We start from the raw sequence: 20,395 nt of genomic DNA, 5'->3' as shown, positions 1-20,395 counted from the left end.
GCAAGCAAAAAAAAAAAAAATTCCCTGACCCATCCAAAAAAAAAAAAAACGCACCAGATGTGAACGTGACCTGTAGGAGATCATGTTAAAAGGACCTGTAGTGCGTTTCTGAAAAATTGAAAACGCACTGCAACAGCATAGGTGCAAACCTAGCCATGTCAGTCTAGTGTGTAGTAACTGCACAAATCTGTCACCACCAATAGATAGATAAAATAAATAAAATAAAATAAGTGTCCCATATGCACATAAAGCACCATTGTAGTCAGCAATTATATTTAATTTTTTTTTATCATTTTTTTTTGAATCTTTATGCTTTTTTTATCATTTTTTTTTGCTTTTTTTTAAATCTTTATGCTTTTTTATCTAACAAAAGCTGTTCTGTTAATGTGGAGTTATAAAATAATACACCGCTTAGTACACCCATAATTTTGTATAAAGATATGTACATTCCAAAAAACAAAACAAAAAAAAATGAAAAAACCTTAGTAGACAAAACGACATTGCCCCGTGTATGGCAAAATCAGGCAACACTTTTCCTTTCCTTGGTAACTTATTGTCCTCTTTCAGACAGGGCCTCTTGACTGCACAGTCGCAACCCAGTTATACCAGTGAATGGGTCACTGGTGGCTGCCATAATGAATCCACACATGCTTTATTTTTTTTTTTTCAATTAAAGACTTTTGAAGACCTTTGATACACACGCTCTTGCTGCTGGGTCACCTTCCCCGTCCTAGGTGGCACGGTGCGTCTGCTTGGGGAGTGAGTTGGGTTGAGTGGGCAAGAGCTCTGGAAGAAAAACCGCTGCAGTCTGTGTGCTCACCAGCTACCACCAGGGGGCAGCACGTGTCAAAAATGCACCCCTGCTGGGGTTGGTAGTCAATTGTAAGGGTTCATCAGTCGCCTTTCTTCGGCGAGAAGATCTGCACTAATTCCTCGCAGTCAGAGTCTATAAGCTCGGATGGCGTCTCCCCTTCGCTGTTCACAACGTCTTTTTGCGCTCCAAGCGATAGAAGATACCTGGGGGGGAAAAAAATCGGATTAGCGATGTGTAGAATAATACAAGGAATGGACCAATCCCAGGAGCCAGGTGGTTCCGGTTCTTAAGCCCCCCCCCCGCTCACACTGAATACGGCTTTGAAATCGCACTATTTAGGTTTTACCCCCCTTCCTGACCAGGCCATTTTTTTTGCGATTCGGCACTGCGTTACTTTAATGGACAATTGCGCGGTTCATGCAACGCTGTACCCAAATAAAATTGAAGTCTTTTTTTACCCACAAATAGAGCTTCATTTTAGTGGCATTTGATCACCTCTGCGTTTTTTGTTTTTTTTGCGCTATAAACATAAAACGACAATTTTGAAAAAAAAAAATATATAAAAAAAATATATAAAAAAAATATATAAAATATATTCTGCTATAAAACACAGCCAATAAAAAAAATGTAAAAAAAAATGGATGTATTCATTAATTTAGGCCAATATGTACTCTGCTACATATTTTTGGTTAAAAAAAAAAAAATCCCAAAAAGTGTATATTGATTGGTTTGCGCAAAAGTTATCGCGCCTACAAACCATGGGTTAGATTTGTGGAATTTTTATTTTTTTAAAACCTTTTTTACTAGTAATGGCGGCGATTAGGGTTTTTTTTTTTTTTCTTTTTTATAGGAATGCGACATTGTGTCTTTTTTACCCACAAATAGAGCTTTCTTTTTGTGGTATTTGATCACCTGTGCGATTTTTACTTTTTTGCACTATAAACAAACAAATAGCGACAATTCTGAAAAAAAAAAAAAAAAAAAACAATATTTTTTACTTTCTGCTATATAACATTCCCCAAAAAAAAATTTTAATCACATTTTTTCATCATTTTAAGCCAATTTGTATTCTGCTACATATTTCTGGTAAAAAAAAAAAAAAAAATGCCAATACGTGTATTTCGATTGGTTTGCACAAAAGTTATCGCGTCTACAAACCATGGGTTAGATTTGTGGAATTTTTATTTTTTTAAAAACCTTTTTTACTAGTAATGGTGGCAATCAGCATTTTTTTTTTTTTTTATAGGAATGTGACATTGTGTCTTTTTTAACCACAAATAGAGATTTCTTTTGGTGGTATTTGATCACCTGTGCGATTTTTACTTTTTTGCACTATAAACAAAAAAAATAGTGACAATTCTGAAAAAAAAAAAAAACAATATTTTTTACTTTCTGCTATATAACATTCCCAAAAAAAATATTTTTAAATCAAATTTTTTCATAATTTTAGGCCAGTTTGTTTTCTGCTACATATTTCTGGTAAAAAAAAAAAATCCCAATAAAGCGTATTTCGATTGGTTTGCACAAAAGTTATCGCGTATACAAACCATGGGCTAGATTTGTGGAATTTTTATTTTTTTAAAAACCTTTTTTACTAGTAATGGCAGTGATTAGCGTCTTTTTTTTTTTTTTTTTTTTTATAGGAATGCAACATTGTGTCTTTTTTACCCACAAATAGAGCTTTGCTGGTATTTGATCACCTGTACGATTTTTAATTTTTTGCACTATAAACAAAAAAAGAGCGACAATTCTGAAAAAAAAAAAAAAAACTATATTTTTTACTTTCTGCTATATAACATTCCCAAAAAAAGAAAATGTTAAAATCTAATTTTTTTCATCATTTTAGGCCAATTTGTTTTCTGCTACATATTTCTGGTAAAAAAAAAAATCCCAATAAAGCGTATTTCGATTGGTTTGCACAAAAGTTATCACGTTTACAAACTAGGGGAAATATTTATGTCATTTTTTTTTCTTTACTAGTAATGGCAGCGATCTGCGATTTTTAGCGGGACTGCGACATTGCGGCGGACATCGGACCCCTAACTGACATTTTAACACTTTTGGGGGGGACCAGTGACATTACTGCAGTAATCAGTGCTAAAAATATGCACTGCTACTGTAATAATGACACTGGCAGGGAAGGGGTTAACATTGTGGGTGATCAAAGGGTTAAATGTGAGCCTAGGGGGTGGTCACTAACTGTGGGGGTTGGGCTTGTGAAATGACCATAGAGACCTGTGATCCTATATAGAAGGATCACAGGGGCTCTGTGATTATTCCAGGGAGAAGAACGGTCGGCTGTGTTCCACCTGATACTAGCAGGTGGAGATTTGCTTCAAGAAAATGCCGGTTGCCTGGCCATCATGCTGAGCTCACAATGAGACGTAGGCCAAGTGCGCAACGCATTTAAGTCGCAATTTGCATGCTTGCATCTCTAGGTCAGCATAACAGCCAGGCAACTTGCATTTTCAGAAGAAAAGGTCCACAGTGGTCCTAAACCGAAAATTCTAACCCTCTAAAAAAAAAAAAATAAAGTTTTAGCTGGAGTTTGGTTTGAACATTCATAGGGAACTATTAACGTGCGGACTTCTCATTTGTGAAGCTGGCTGGCCTCAAGGGATGACCGTGCTGAGCTGCAGGGGGAGAAAATTCTAAACTGGTCCCAACACATGTCTTGGGAATGTGACTTGCCCTCTCCTCCCCCACCACTAAATGGCAAGGCACTGCCCAAGATCAACTTGAAAGGGATTGTCTTAAATGCCAGCCGATGCTTTTCACAGCACTCATAGAGCCAGGGGACAAGGGGAGGAGGGGGCTCCATGCCCATAGCGTACCACCCAACATGGGAAAGAAGGGTGCAAAGTCCAAATATATCAACGGAAGAGCATTGCCCTTGCTGCAACCCCAATCCTACGTCCGTCATTTCACATGGGATACAAACACATTCTATGGGGAAAAGAGAGATTTTCATTATAAAAATGCCACAATTAGTATCAAAATAATAACAAATGGATACATTTTATATACTGTATATACAGCGCATCCGGAAAGTATTCACAGTGCTTCACTTTTTCCACATTTTATGTTACAGCCGTATTCCAAAATGGATTAACCGCTTCCGGCAGTGCGGCCCTCCTGCGCGAACCGAGGTAGACCTATGTCAGGCAGCTAGGGGGCAAACGCGTGACGCTGGCGGCGCGCTCCCGCCCCCTCGGCAGCGGGGAAGCCGATGCAGCGGGCAGGCGGCTCTGATTGACGTCTGGTATACATCGGTCCCACGCCTCCACTCGGCAGCGGGAAGTCGATGCAGCGGGCAGGCGGCTCCGATTGCCGCCTGACACCCGCGATCGTTCCCCGCCGACAGAGAAGAACGGTCAGCTGTTCATAGGTGTGCGCAGCCTATGGCATTAGGGTGTGCACCCCAAAGCCCAAACACATATGTGTGTGTGCATGTGTATATATACTGACAGTGTCGGGCAGAGATTGGTGTCAGTAGGGCAGTGGATGGTGACTGTAGTTTTTTTCATTAATTTTTTTAAATTATTTTTTAGTTTTATTTATTTTTATTATTTTTTTTAAATATTTTTACGGTCTAAACAGGGGGAATCTGTGCCACATAGGATGATTAGGGTGTGCCCAGGCACACCTGGCACACCCTGTGCGCACGCCTATGCAGCTGTTGTAAACACAGCTGACCGTTCTTCTCTCTGGAATGATCACAGAGAGCCTGTGATCCTTCTATATAGGATCACAAGTCTCTATGATCATTTCACAAGCCACGCCCCCCACAGTTAGAAACACTCCCCTAGGCTCACATTTAACCCCTTGATCACCCACAGTGTTAACCCCTTCCCTGCCAGTGTCATTATTACAGTGACAGTGCATATTTATAGCACTGATTACTGTAGTAATGTCGAAACAAAATTCATATTTGGGATGAAGGCGCCCTTTTACATGGATCAACTTATGGCCAAATAGCAGTCTTTTTTGTTTTTTTTACTGTAGTAATGTCACTGGTCCCCCCAAAAGTGTCAAAAATGTCAGTTAGGTGTCCGATCTGTCTGCCGCAATGTCGCAGTCCCGCTAAAAATCGCAGATCGCCGCCATTACTAGTAAAAAAAAAAAAAAAAAAAAAACAATAAAAATGACATAAATCTTTCCCGTAGTTAGTAGACGCGATAACCTTTGTGCAAACCAATCAAAATACGCTTATTGCGATTTTTTTACCAAAAATATGTAGCAGAAAACAAACTGGCCTAAAATGTTAAAAAATTTAGGTTTTTAAATTTTTTTTGAGAACATCATATAGCGGAATGTGAAAAATGTTGTTTTTGTTCAGAATTGTCGCTATTTTTTCATTTATAGCGCAAAAAATAAAAATCGCACAGGTGATCAAATACCACCAAAAGAAAGCTCTACTTGTGGGAAAAAAATGACATAAATTGTATTTGGGTACAGCGTCGCACGACCGCGCAATTTTCAGTTAAAGTAACGCAGTGCCGAATCGCAAAATATGGCCCTGGTCATTAAGGGGGGAAATCTTCCGGTCCAGAAGTGGTTAAATTAATTATTTTCCTCAAAATTCTACAAACAATCCCCCATAATGACAACGTGAAAAAAGTTTGTTTGAAATCTTTGCAAATTTATTAAAAGTTAAAAAAACGAAATAAATCCCATGTACATAAGTATTCACACCCTTTGCTCAATACTTTGGTGAAGCTCCTTTGGCACCAATTACAGCCTCCAGTATTTTTGAGTATGATGCTACAAGCTTGGCACACCTATTTTTGGGCAGTTTCTCCCATTCTTCTTTTCAGGACCTCTCAAGCTCCATCAGGTTGGATGGGGAGCGTCGGTGCACAGCCATTTTAAGATCTCTTTAGAGATGTTCAATCGGGTTCAAGTCTGGGCTCTGGCTGGGCCACTCAAGGACATTCACAGAGTTGTCCACTCCTTTGTTATCTTGGCTGTGTGCTGAGGGTCGTTGTCCTGTTGGAAGATGAACCTTCGCCCCAGTCTGAGGTCCAGAGAAGGTTTTCACCAAATATGTCTCTTTCCCTCGATCCTGACTAGTCTCCCAATTCCTGCCGCTGAAAAACATCCCCCCTGGTTCTGCGGCTCCGGCGGTGTGAGTGGCCGGAGCGACGATGACGTCACTTTCCGGCAAGGAGCTCTGAAGGTCCGCCAGACGTTCAGAGCGAATGCGCCGCTGCCGTCAGCAGCTGCATGCAGGGCGAATATCTCCTAAACCGTGCAGGTTATTAATCAGGATATTAATCGTACCTACAGGTAATCCTTATTATAGGCCTTATTATAGGCTTACCTGTAGGTAAAAGTCAAATAGCGGAGTATACTACCAATTTAAGAAACTTACGTGTACATAGTGAATATAAAAATATATACATTTTATTAAACACATGATTGAATTAAAATACAAAAATGATATATATCCATAAAGACTAACTTATGCTGTTAGTCTTTATGGATATAAAGATCCTTTTTGTATTTTAATTTAATCATGTGTTTAATAAAATTTATATATTTTTATATTCACTGTGTCTTAAAGAGGAAGTAAACCCTCCTCAGGAAGTTGTACCTATAGGTGATCCTATGATAAGACTTACCTATAGGTACTGTAAATATCTCCTAAACTTGCACCGTTTAGGAGATATTTACCTTTAATGCAGCCAGTGACGTCACTGGCGCATGCGCTCTGAAGGAACGGCTGATCGTGCCGTTCCTTCAGAGCCCCGTGCCGTGACCGTCGGCTCCCGCACGCGTGCGCGGGAGTGACGTCACCGCGGCTCCGGCCAATCAGATGACCGGATGCCGCGATCCCGGAAGACGGGCGACATGTCATGTCGCCCGTCATACAGGTAAGAGAGCGGCACGGCGGGGGCTCGTTCTAAGGTAAGTATTTCATAATGAGCTAGTATGCGATGCATACTAGCTCATTATGTCTTTCTCTTGCAGGTTGTAAAAAAAAAAAAAAATTTTTAAACGAGTTTACAACCTCTTTAAGTACCTAGAAAGTCCAGTTTCAATCCCGTTTTGGGGATAGGGTTGTTGGGCAATCAACCTCCTGTCTCTCCCCTCTCTGTATTCATATATATAAATAAGGTTACAAAATACGAGAGTAATGCAGTATACAATGATACCTTTTTATTGTACTAACCTAACACCTATCATCCTCAGGTATTGCTTCAGACCTGAGAAAGAGGAAAACTCTTAAAAGCTTTTCTTTATAGTTTAAAGCAATTTCAGCAAACAGTTTACCCAGTAATAACCAATTGTATTGGTGCCAGTTTATACACTAATAGCCCTTAGTATTGGTGCCAGTTTATGATGTAATAGCCCCTAGTATTGGTGCCAGTTTACACATTAATAGCCCCTAGTACTGGTGCCAGTTTATACACTAAAAGTCCTTAGTATTGATGCCAGTTTATGAAGTAATAACCCCTAGTAATGGTGCCAGTTTATGAAGTAATAACCCCTAGTATTGGTGCCAGTTTATGAAGTAATAACCCCTTTTTTTGATGCCAGTTTACGCAGTAATAGCCCCTAGTATTAGTGCCAGTTTATACACTAATAGCCCCTAGTATTGGTGCCAGTTTATGCAGTAATAACCCTTAGTATTGGTGCCAGTTTATGAAGTAATAGCCCCTAGTAATGGTTCCAGTTTACGCAGTAATAGCCCCTAGTACTGGTGCCAGTTTATACACTAAAAGCCCTTTAGTGTGTTGATGTTGTATGTTGATTTAGTAGTGTTGATGCCAGTTTACGCAGTAATAACCCCTAGTAATGGTGCTAGTTTATGAAGTAATAGCCCCTAGTATTGGTGCCAGTTTATACACAAATAACCCCTAGTAATGATGCCAGTTTACGCAGTAATAGCGCCTAGTATTGGTGCCAGTTTATGAAGTAATAGCCCCTAGTACTGGTGCCAGTTTATACACTAAAAGCCCTTAGTGTTGATGCCAGTTTACGCAGTAATAACCCCTAGTAATGGTGCCAGTTTATGAAGTAATAGCCCCTAGTATTGGTGCCAGTTTATACACAAATATCCCTTAGTATTGATGCCAGTTTACGCAGTAATAGCCCCTAGTATTGGTGCCAGTTTATACACTAATAGCCCTTAGTATTGGTGCCAGTTTACGCAGTAATAACCCCTAATAATGGTGCCAGTTTATGAAGTAATAGCCCCTAGTATTGGTGCCAGTTTATACACTAATAGCCTTTAGTATTGATGCCAGTTTACGCAGTAATAGCCCCTACTAATGGTGCCAGTTTATGAAGTAATAGGCCTTAGTATTGGTGTCAGTCTTTACACTAATAGCCCTTAGTATTGGTGCCAGTTTACGCAATGATAACCCCTAGTAATGGTGCCAGTTTATGCAGTAATAGCTCCTAGTTATTGGTGCCAGTTTAAGCAGTAGTAACCCCTAGTATTACATTTTTTTATTGGTAACGTTTTATAGCAGAAAGTAGAAAATATTGTGTTTTTTCAAAATTTACGCTATCTTTTGTCTATAGCGCAAAAATTAAAAATTGCAGAGGTGATCAAATGCCACCAAAAGAAAGCTCTATTTGTGGGGAAAAAAGGACATCAATTTTATTTAGGTACAGCATCGCACAGCCACGCAATTGTCAGTTAAAGCAACGCAGTGCCGAATCACAAAAAATGGCCTGGTTATTAAGGGGGTAAAACCTTCCGGAGCTGAAGTGGTTAAAGCGGAGTTCCACCCAAAAGTGGAACTTCCGCTTTAGGTAGTCCTGACCCCCTGACATGCCACATTTGGCATGTAATTTTTTTTGGGGGGAGGGGAAGGGTACCTAGTTTTGACAGGTACCCACTCCTACTTTCGCTCGGAACGCCGTGGCGCCCCAAGCGGAAGTTCTCCTCTCCCCCTCCCTCCCTGCAATCTTCTGGGACATGTCAGAGGTCCCAGAAGATTGCCGGCCAATCAAGGCGTGCAATGCAACTCGCCCATGCGCAGTGCACACCCGGCTGTGAAGCCACAAGCAGTCACAGCCGGGTGCCCACACCAGTGATGCCAGCGCCGCTGAGACCCCGAGGGAGAGGATCGAGGCTTTGGGAGTCCCGCATCGCTGGATCGTGGGACAGGTGAGTGTGTGTTTATTAAAAGTCAGCAGATTTTTGTACACTTTTTGTAGCTGCTGACTTTTAATAAACACAGAAAAGGCTGGAACTCCGCTTTAAGGTGTAGGAAGGCTGCTGAGTCTTGACCTGTAGAATTTGCCCCCCAATGTTGGGCCATTCATTTGGTGAGAGGTTGCTGTGTTAAATGTAAAAATATCCATACCTGGAATTCTTGTTTAAGGAAAAGCGCCACTCTTTTGAGGACAGTGAGGTTCACATTTTGGACCTAGAGGAGAACTGGTCCACTAGAGGTATGAAAGAGGCCATCTACGTCAAACTGGAAGAACCATCATTGATGGACATTTGACACCATCTGTCTTCCATATATAATGTGTTTTTTGACTCTACCCTTTGACAACACCCTTAAGCCTAGTACAAGCGATCTGTAAATAGTTTTTAAATCGGTTGTACAATAATCTGGTCGTTGGTGCACAGCTTTTGAGAGCCGATCACAAAAGTTTGTCCGAAATTATCAGAAGGGATAATCACGAACATTTCTCTCGTACGATACCAAATCATACGATGTTCATTTAATCAGTACAGTTTTCATCCGAAAATACGATACAAATACAATACAATACATCAAATCCGAATTTTTATTCTGTCGTACAAGAATTTTCGTAACTTTAGTAACCTCTTCATTTTGGATATGGAGATTAGCATGCAAAAACAAATGGATGATCATTCGTCCGATAATCTCATCGTGTGTACCAGGCTTTAGCCATGTGAATCGAAAGATTAACATGTTTGCAGACTTCACAGAACCAAAGGATGGGATTATGTAACTGGAACAGGATGGTTCCACAATTTTCAAACCTCCTACCCTGTTCTTGGACACTCAACATCCTAACATTCCATTGTAATTGAATCAAGGTGTGTGTACTACCAGTGTGGATGTAAATGCTGGGGTAGATTCCTATCACTCATTAGAACTGAAGAAGTAGCTTGGGGAAGCTTCGAAATGTCTTCAACATTGCAGAACAGGTCCAGTTGAATGCGACTAACTACTACAAGCCCAACTATAATAAAATGTCCCTGCTGTGAGATTTCCCTTCACTTCCTGTCTCACAGACATAACAGAAGATCTACTCCAAAGATTACTCTGAAGCTTACAGGGGTTCTAATACCTTCTAATACCTTCTCTACTCAATCTTTGGGATCGAGTGCCATTTTAAAGAAAGATGAGTACAGAAGCCACTAATGGGGGACTAGAGAGCCCCCTTTAGGTGGAGAACCTAATTCCTTAGACTAGTAGACATCTAAAATGAGGCTGTAAACATGCCAGATTCGAGGACAACGCTCACCTCTCATCGAATAAATCAGTGCCCCCCAAGCCAAAACAAAGTTGATGGTTTGCCAAGAGCAGTTCCCATGGAGTATCTGTTTGTAACACTTTTATTAGAGATCAGATGAGTTGGAATCAAAATGTCTGAGGCTAATACTGAAGAATTCTGTAAATTCTTCATTCTTTTGAATCCCTTTGTGATGCCCCCGTGGAAGCTTCAAAATGCCTTCAACATTGCAGAACAAGTCCAGTTGAATGTGACTAACTACTACAACCCCAACTGAAAAAAATGTTCCTGCTGTGACCCTGTTGAAGAGATTTCCCATCACTTCCTGTCTCAGAGACATAACAGAAGATCTACTCCAAAGATTACTCTAAAGTTTACAGGGGTTCATAAAACCTTCTCCACTAAATCTTTGGGATTGAGTGCCATTTTAAAGAAAGATGAGTACAGAAGCCACCAATCGGGGACTAGAGAGCCCCATTTAGGTGAGGAACCCATTTCCTTAGACTAGTAGTCTTCTAAAATGAGGCTGTAGACATGCCAGATTCGAGGACAATGCTCACCTCTCATCGAATAAATCAGTGCCCCTCCAGCCAAAACAAAGTTGATGGTTTGCCAAGAGCAGTTCCCATGGAGTATCTGTTTGTAACACCTTTATTAGAGATCAGATGACTTGGAATCAAAATGTCTGAGGCTAATACTGAAGAATTCTGTAAATTCTTCATTCTTTTGAATCCCTTTGTGATGCCCCCGGAGAAGCTTCAAAATGTCTTCAACATTGCAGAACAAGACCAGATGAATGTGACTAACTACTACAACCCCAACTAAAAAAAATGTTCCTGCTGTGACCCTGTTGAAGAGATTTCCCTCCATTTCATGTCTCACAGACATAACAGAAGATCTACTCCAAAGATTACTCTAAAGCAGGGGTCTTCAAACTATGGCCCTCCAGTTGTTCAGGAACTACAATTCCCATCATGCCTAGTCATGGCTGTGAATTTTAGAGTTTTACGATGCCTCATGGGATATGTAGTTCTGCAACAGCTGGAGGGCCGTAGGTTGAGGATCCCTGCTCTAAAGCTTAAAGGGGTTCTAAAACCTTCTCCACTCAATCTTTGGGATCTAGTGCCATTTTAAAGAAAGATGAGTACAGAAGCCACCAATGGGGGACTGGAGAGGTGGGGAACCTAATTCCTTAGACTAGTAGTCTTCTAAAATGAGGCTGTAAACATGCCAAAATTAAGGACAACATTCAATTCTCATCGAAGAAATCAGTGCCCCTCCCGCCAAAACAAGGTTGATGGTTTGCCAAGAGCAGTATCTGTTTGCAACACCTTTATTAAAGATCAGATGACTTGGAATCAAAATGTCTGAGGCTAATACTGAAGAATTTTGTAAATTCTTCATTCTTTTGAATCCCTTTGTGATGCCCCTGGAGAAGCTTCGAAATGCCTTCAACATTGAATCAAGGTGTGTACTACCAGTGTGGATGTAAATGCTGGGGTAGATTCGTATCACTCATTAGAACTGAAGAAGTAGCTTGGAGAAGCTTCGAAGTGTCTTCAACGTTGCAGAACAGGTCCAGTTGAATGTGACGAACTACTACCACCCCAACTAAAAAAAATGCTCCTGCTGTGACCCTGTTGAAGAGATTTCCCTTAATTTCCTGTCTCACAGACATAACTGAAGATCTACTCCAAAGATTACTCTAAAGCTTACAGGGGTTCTAAAACCTTCTCTGCTCAATCTTTGGGATTGAGTTTATAAGATGAGTACAGAAGCCACCAATGGGGGATTAGAGAGTCCCATTTAGGTGGGGAACCCAATTCCTTAGACTAGTAGTCTTCTAAAATGAGGCCGTAAACATCCCAGATTTGAGGACAACACTCACCTCTCATCGAATAAACCAGTGCCCCTCCAGCCAAAACAAAGTTGATGGTTTGCCAAGAGCAGTTCCCGTGGAGTATCTGTTTGCAACACCTTTATTAGAGATCAGATGACTTGGAATCAAAATGTCTGAGGCTAATACTGAAGAATTCTGTAAATTCTTCATTCTTTTCAATCCCTTTGTGATGCCCCCTTCCATATACACTAACTTTTCACTTGGGTCATAAATGGGAAGCAAAAACAGGCAGTTGATTCCCCAATTACCCACATAAATCCTAACTTTGCAGGGGGTGTTGTACACATGCTATGGCTACAGTGGCTTTGCTTCATGGATGCTTTCAGAGCTTGACAAGCAGCACCACCTGTCAAACTTGTCCATTTAGGTCAATTGAACTGTGCCGTAACCGTGAGCCAGCCCCGCTTGGTCACGGTTGCGGCGCAGTGTTTCAATACAAAATCCCCCTTGGCAGTATCACCTTCTAAAATGCCTGGCAGCCGCTGTTCTGCCGCCCTCTGAAAAAAAAGAAATCTACGGCAGACTGCTTTTCAGAGGGTGGTACAGACAGCCACCCATGGGAAGGAGCTCTAAACACAGCTCACTAGTATTAGAGGCATTAGGATCCTGTCTGAACTCATAATATAGTGTAGCACTACTCCCAAGAGAGCTGCTGATGATGGGTCCCCCTGGGTTACCATTAGCAACAGTAGAACAATCTGGCATTTTCCAAGTGTTTTTTACCTTAGACAAGGATCAGTCCAGTTTCTTTGGTTTTTATGTTTTATTAGGAACTTGGATAGGAGAAGGGATGAGTGGGATACTCCAACTGAACAAAACTATGCACAATAGGCAGGAACGACTTGAGTAAATGCTGGTTAACGCTGAGTAACGCTGGGTAACACTGAAATTGAGCTAGTCACGGCTAGGCCGCTGGTTTCAGTCTGTCACTAGCTGTGACGCAGACAGGGCTGCTGATAGGGGGGGGACCACCAGCCCTCTTGTAGGGGGCCCGAGCACACAGGGGGGCCGACACAGAGAGGGGGATTTGTGATGGACAACAAATACAGAAATCTTCCTCCAGCACCTGAATCTGATCTGTCCCTCTCCCAGCTATCAGCTTTTATCTGCTGAGAAAGAGACAGTCATCCCTCACTAATCCCCTCCCTGTGTGGGCCCCCTCCCAGCACTGGCTCTAATGTTATCTCTGCTCAGGAGTAAATTGTAACTTTGTTTCTCTCTCTCTGTCTCTCTGATCTCTGAGCTCCAACTGCCCAGCCTGTATATTTTTCTCATCTCATCTTTTTTATTTAACATAGTTTTTTTTTTTTTTGTTTTTTTTTTAGATTTAGCAGGAATTATGCGAGTTATTTCATATTTGTGTCTGATAATAGTGATTTTGTTGTAATTTTAGCTAAATATATCTTTAATATTTTCTTGGGGGGGGCTCTGCCAGTCTGTACGGGGCCCCGCGATTTCTAACAGCAGCCCTGAAGTAATTCTCTGAAGTAATCTGTACTCTGAAGCAACTGTACTGTACTGCTGAACAACTTCAGGGCCCTTCCTGGCACCCCCTTTGTTCCTAATCTTCAGGGTTCTCTACATGGCACCCAGTGCCATCTTAAGAACATTATAGGCCCCCGAGCAATGCAGTGCACTGGGGCCCCGATTTCACAATCATCCACGAGAATAAAAATGCAAATTATCGATAAAGAGAGATTTATTGGTACAGCAGTGCCAGGCTAATGACAGCTTCCAAGCTCGGTGGCTGGGTCCGGTGAACACACACACGGACGGGAGTCAGACTACTGACCTGTGTGCGCCTCTTCCCGTGGAGGTGGACAGGCATTCCTGCAGTTGTGGGCTCCCCCTCCATGGCCCAAGTGGCCTGACAGTAGCGCAGGGCTGATAGGCGCTTGCCACCTGCTAAGTTCAGCGGTGGGATGCACACGGAAATCTGGACTAATGCTTGGCTGGGGCTGGGTCACTGGGCAGGTGGGGCCCCCGGGCAACTGCCCAGCGTGCCCATTCAGTAAGATGGCCCTGATGGCACCCCCTTTACTGTAACACTCTAAGTGAGCTTGCTCCTTGATACCCCTGACTTCTCTGGAGTGGTCCCCTCTCTTAGGCAGACCCCTAGGCAGATCCCTTGGTACTCACTATACTGTTTCTCCCAAAGTCCTCTGCCCAGCAGATCCACTGGTCAGCACACTGGATCCTCTGCAGCACAGCTCCACTCCTGGTCCCTAGGCCGACCTCCTGGACCACCTTCCTTACCCTGCAGGAGGAGAAACAGCCGTCCACCTCCTCCTGGAACTTTGCTCCCGCCAAAAGACACGCGTCACATGCTCCCGCCCTATTTATGACCAAGCCCCGAATACATTGCCACATGCCCTCCCACTGGGTTTGCCATGAAACAGGGTGTGTCACTGGCTGGGTTTCCTCCACTGTCCAACAAGCTCCTTCATTGGATACAGTGGGGACACTCCCTCAGACCCAGTGAATCACACCTGGAAACATGTGACAGGCAAAACTAACAGATCAGCTCCCCTGATAAGCAGCAGGAGCTAAATAGATGCTTTTAATAGCACCTGTTTAGGAGGGTGCAACAATAGTATTATTATAGTAATCGTATTTTAGGTACTGCAGCAGGAGAGTACCAATAAATGGATGGTGGATTTCTAATAAAATTGGGACACCCCTTAATTTGTCCATCTCAGACTGTAATTAATGTAACAGCCCATGCTGCAGTATATTCATATGGATCAGTTATAAACGTTCCTCTTTGGCTTCTTGCTCGCTCCAGTTGGACAGTTCCTGTGTGGGGTTTTAGATGGATTAAGGGATTGCTTTATGGTTACACAGTGACACCGTTCCAATGTCCCGCATTGTTCACCCCACGTTATTTTTAAAGGGGATTTCCATCTTCAGACAACTTTAATCTGCTGGCTTGAACAAGCTTTTCTGCAACTTTAAATACATTCGCCACTTCTTCTTTCTACCTTCTACCTCCGCTCTCTGGCATTGTCCCTATATTCTCAGACAAAGGTCTTTACTTTGGTTGCTGTGGGATGCAACATATTGTACACAGGGTGCCTGTTTCAAACACACACTATATTACCAAAAGTATTGGGACGCCTGCCTTTACACGCACATGAACTTTAATGGCATCCCAGTCTTAGTCCGTAGGGTTCAATATTGAGTTGGCCCCACCCTTTGCAGCTATAACAGCTTCAACTCTTCTGGGAAGGCCGTCCACAAGGTTTAGGAGTGTCTATGGGAATGTTTCACCATTCTTCCAGAAGAACATTTGTGAGGTCAGGCACTGATGTGGACAAGAAGGCCTGGCTCGCAGTCTCCACTCTAAATCATCCAAAAGGTGTTCTATCGGGATGAGGTCAGGACTCTGTGCAGGCCAGTCAAGTTCCTCCACCCCAAACTCACTTGCTTAGTGCACTGACCCTCTGCCAGACACAGATGTGGAAGCAGGGTGACCGCGACATGAATAGGCAGCTGCATAAGTCGGCGATCTATATAGTTCTGGCTGCAGCATGTCTGAGACAGGGGAGGGCAGAGTGATATCATCTGCACTCCGCCTCTCCCTGCAGACTGAATGCTCCTTTTCAGGGGTAGCCTCTCTTGGATCTGTGTGAAAAGAGAGAGAGCCAGCAAAGAGACAGCCCCATAACCAGCAAAGAGACAACCCCATATCTAGCAAAGAGACATCCCTCATCAGCTGCAGAAACAGCCCCATATCCAGCAAAGAGACATCCCTAATCACCAGCAGAGACAGCCCCATATCCAGCAAAGAGATAGCCCCATATCCAGCAAAGAGATAGCCCCATTTCCAGCAAAGAGACATCCCTAATCACCAGCAGAGACAGCCCCATATCCAGCAAAGAGATAGCCCCATCACCAGCAGAGACAGCCCCACATCCAGCTCAGAGACAGTCCCATATCCAACTCAGAGACAGTCCCATAACCAACTCAGAGACAGCCCCACAACCAGCAAAGAGACAGACCCATAACCAGCAAAGAGACAGCCCCATATCCAGCAAAGAGACATCCCTCATCACCAGAAGAGACAACCCCATATCCAGCAAAGAGACAGTCCCATATCCAGCAAAGAGACAGCCCCATCACCAGCAGAGACAGCCCCATATCCAGCAAAGAGACATCCCTCATCAAGTAAAGAGACAGCCCCATATCCAGTAAACAGACATCCCTCATCAAGTAAAAAGACAGCCCCATATCCAGCAAAGAGACAGCCCCCTAACCAGCAAAGAGACAGCCCCATATCCAGCAAAGAGACAGCTCTCATCAAGCAAAGAGACAGCCCCATATCCAGCAAAGAGACAGACCCATAACCAGCAAAGAGACAGCCCCATATCCAGCAAAGAGACAGCCCCATAACCAACAAAGAGACTGCCCCCTAACCAGCAAAGAGACAGCCCCCTAACCAGCAAAGAGACAGCCCCCTAACCAGCAAAGAGACAGCCACATATCTAGCAAAGAGACAGCCCTCATCAAGCAAAGAGACAGCCCCATATCCAGCAAAGAGACATCCCTCATCAATCAAAGAGACAGACCCATAACCAATAAAGAGACAGACCCATAACCAGCAAAGAGACAGCCCCATATGCAGGAAAGAGACAGCCCCATATCCAGCAAAGAGACATTCCTCATCACCAGCAGAGACAGCCCCATATCCAGCAAAGAGACAGCCCCATATCCAACAAAGAGACATCCCTCATCACCAGAAGAGACAGCCCCATATCCAGCAATATGTAACGGTGATCTCAGCATAGAAAAAAAAAACGATTCAGTCACAAGGAGTGCAAGAGGACCCAAGGCCATTCAATGCGATTAGAGGAGAAGCGCTTTAACCTCAGGCTATGCAGGGGGTTCTTTACATTAAGGGCAATAAGATTGTGGAACTCTCTACCACAAATGGTGGTAACTGCGGGGAGTATGGCTACTTTTAATAGACTCTTGGACATACATCTCAAGATCAAAACATTCAGGGGTTATGGGAAACAAATACGGCCACACACACCTACACAGGTTGAACTGGATGGACTATTGTCTTTATTCAACCTCAACTACTATGTAACTATGTAAATAGAGAGGATGAATGTTCCTAACATGAGCACAGACAGCAATAAAACCTGACAGTATTATAATCAATTTCCACTCTACCAGCACCTGGGGTTGGGCTTCAAAGAGGTCCCATCACTGGTCGTGGTGTTGTACAAAACCTTTATCTGCCAATGCTTATTGTTATTGCCTTTCTGTATCAGGGGGACCCATATATCAGTGGTTCCTTTAGGGGTTTTAGTGTAATTCCAACATGGGGAAGGTAAGGGGTGTGCTGCTAGGAGGAGATAAACCCATGGGAACAGCAGTGTGTTTGGGGTCCTAGGCTGCTACCGCTCTGGTTGCGGTTAAGAGATCTCTTATCAGAAGGTAAAATTCTAGATGTGTGGTTAGAAACATAAAAAAAAAAAATATCTCGCTTGGAGGTTCATTTGAAGCGTTAACCACTTTACCACCGGAGGATTTTGCTGTCTTACGTCTGGGCCACTTTTTGCAATTCGGCACTGTGTGACTTTAACTGACAATTGCGCGGTCATGCAACGCCGTACCCAAACAAAATTTACGTCCTTGTTTTCCCACAAACAGAGATTTCTTTTGGTGGTATTTGAACACCTGTGCGATATTTACTTTTTGTGTTATAAACAAAAAAAAAGCAACAATTTTGAAAAAAATAACAATATTTTTCAAATTTTTTTTATATGAAATTCCCCCCCCCCCCCCCCCAAAATGGAAAAATCTAATTTTTTTATCATTTTAGGCCAATTTGTTTTCTGCTACATATTTTTGGTAAAAAAAATCACAATAAGCTTATTTTGATTGGTTTGCGCAAAAGTTATTGCGTTTACTAACTAAGGGAAAGATTTCTGTCGTTTTTGGTGTTTTTTTTTTTAATGAGTAATGGCGGCGATCTGCGATTTTTTTTTGCAGGACTGCGACATTGCGGCGGACAGATCGGACCCTTGACTGACATTTTTGACACTTTTGGGGGTACCAGTGACATTACTACAGTAATCAGTGCTATAAATATGCACTGTTACTGTAAAAATGACACTGGCAGGGAAGGGGTTAACTTTATTGGAGAGGGAGGGGTTAATGTATGCCTGGTGCTTACTGACATGTGTGGGGGGAGGGGACTGTGTGACACAGAGACAGATCGCAGGTTGAGCTATGCTGAACCCTGCAATCTGACCCTGCCTGTCACTTAGGAGATCCGCCCGCTTTGTTTACACAAGCGGGCGGATCTCCACACTCGATTCCCCGACAATCGGGGAAGAGTGGCGGTGATCACCGCTGCTGCTCCCCTGGCCCGACTCCCGCTGTGACTGAATACAGCGGGAGCGAGCCTCCGGCGGCGCGCGCACGCCGCCGAGAAAGGGGAATGCCTGGCGACGTAGGTCTACGTCGCCAGACGTTATCGAGCCACTTTGCCGCAGTAGAGCTCTAGTGAGCAGCGGTAAAGTGGTTAATTTGAACCGAAATGTCAGCTACGCGTTTCAGGGAAACTAGACTCCCCCCCTTCTTCGGGGCTTGGGCAATAAAGTGTAAAGGCGTCGGGAAGAATTTATATTTGTAGCCTGAATTAGGGCTGACATTTCTTCCCACACAGACATTTCAAATGAACCTCCATGCGAGATGACCGATTGTTTTTACTAGGCACTCTTCAACAAATCTAGGATATAAGATAACAGACAAATATCCTCTGATCCGTGTCTAAGCTTACAATAAATAAAGTGCAAAGGTTAAACTAATAATAAAGAAGTCATGCACAATATTTCTCGTAATAAGCTGTTATGAGTCTCTTCCTTTTATTTCCCTCACTTCCAATCAAATCACTCTTGTAAATCTTTCTAAGACATGATAATCAAATTATAATAGAGGTGTGTTCCTGGGGCAGAGGGCAAATTCAGGTGTTACTAATAGTAGGCGTCAGTAAAAGAAAACATGACCAAGCAGAAACTGGAAACACCACCATCCTCCTAAATTTGCCCATAAACCTCCTAGCAGATGGAATGTGGAAGCTGATATACTATGTCCAGTATTCCGTGTCTTCCTCCCCAGTCACATTACAGAGGGAGGCAGTAGTACCGGCTGTGTTACTGTTTCATTTTGGTTACTAGAGAACACAGACCAGAAATTCGCAGCTGCTAATAAAGCGGAACCGAATACCTAAGAGCTGAAACTTTCTGTTTATGCCAAATAAAAGAGGAGCAAGAGTGCAACACAGGCAGTCAATGGCGATGCCACTTACTTGGGTGAAGACAGTAGTGGTAAAGGTTTTCCTTGGGGCGTAACTACAGGGGTTGCAATTGCAACCGGGCCGCATGCTCCAGGGGGCCCTGTACACCTGGATAGGAGTGGCGGCGGGGGCAGCATGTAGAGAAATCACTGTCCTCCTTTTTCCTCCTGTAGCTGCAGGAGGAAAATGGAGGAGATTGGTTCCTCTGTATGCTGCCCCTGCTGCCCCTTCTATCCAGTTCACTTGTGTTCTGCTGTCTCTGGGCCCCTGTATGCTCCCCTGCCCCCCGCCCCCCACTGTGTTCCCTTCCCTGCAGGGGATGTGTCACAATAGAGAACCAGAAAGGGGTCGGTAAATATGTAATTTACCAGCTCCTTTCTTTTCTGAATGGACAGAGTCATAGTCAGTCACATTGTAAAAAAATAAAATAAAATGATAAAAAATAATACAATTAAAATACCAAAAAATAAAAACTACTGACACCAGTGGGTGAACTTCCAGGATCGCAAAGGTCACACTTGTGACCGGGCCCTGGCATTCCACTACCGTGGGGGGGCCTCAAGATGTGAAAGGGAACCGTAATAAAGGGCCCTGCAATGAGAGTAAAGGGCCCCAGGATCAGTGGGAAGAGCCCCAGGCTTGAAGGAAAGGGCCCCGGCCAGGGGTCCGGGGGGCCCTTCATGGTTTCTTACACCGGGGCCCTGAAGGTTCTAGTTACGCCTCTGGGTTTTCCCTGAGGGTACCTGTAGGTACTGTATTAACAGCAAATTTCAAGGAGCTTCCAAAGCGGCCTCGTTGCCCTCTAAACCTCATATGGGTTATCTTGCATCCATACACATTAAGATGGTCCTAATATTAGACACCCAAACTGGGCATATAGAAGGACAGAAGGAGGTTGATTTACTAAAACTGGAGA

General features: G+C 43.2%; 1 protein-coding gene across 1 annotated transcript in view; it reads right to left on the bottom strand.

The window, feature by feature from the left end:
• Positions 1 to 350: 350 nt before the first annotated feature.
• The window catches only part of PPP1R27 (protein phosphatase 1 regulatory subunit 27), a 41,782-nt gene continuing 21,737 nt past the window's right edge, over positions 351 to 20,395 (bottom strand). Inside the window, exon 3 of the mRNA XM_082271370.1 lies at positions 351 to 1,017. Within this exon, the coding sequence (XP_082127496.1) occupies positions 894 to 1,017 (124 nt within the window). The 3' untranslated portion in view covers positions 351 to 893. The remainder of the gene's footprint in view (positions 1,018 to 20,395) is intronic.

This window comes from Pelophylax lessonae, assembly GCF_965119305.1.
Source record: "Pelophylax lessonae genome assembly, chromosome: 11".
Classification (NCBI taxonomy): domain Eukaryota; kingdom Metazoa; phylum Chordata; class Amphibia; order Anura; family Ranidae; genus Pelophylax; species Pelophylax lessonae.
The sequence above is the reverse complement of the archived record's forward strand: the minus strand, read 5'-3'. Positions and strand labels throughout refer to the sequence as shown.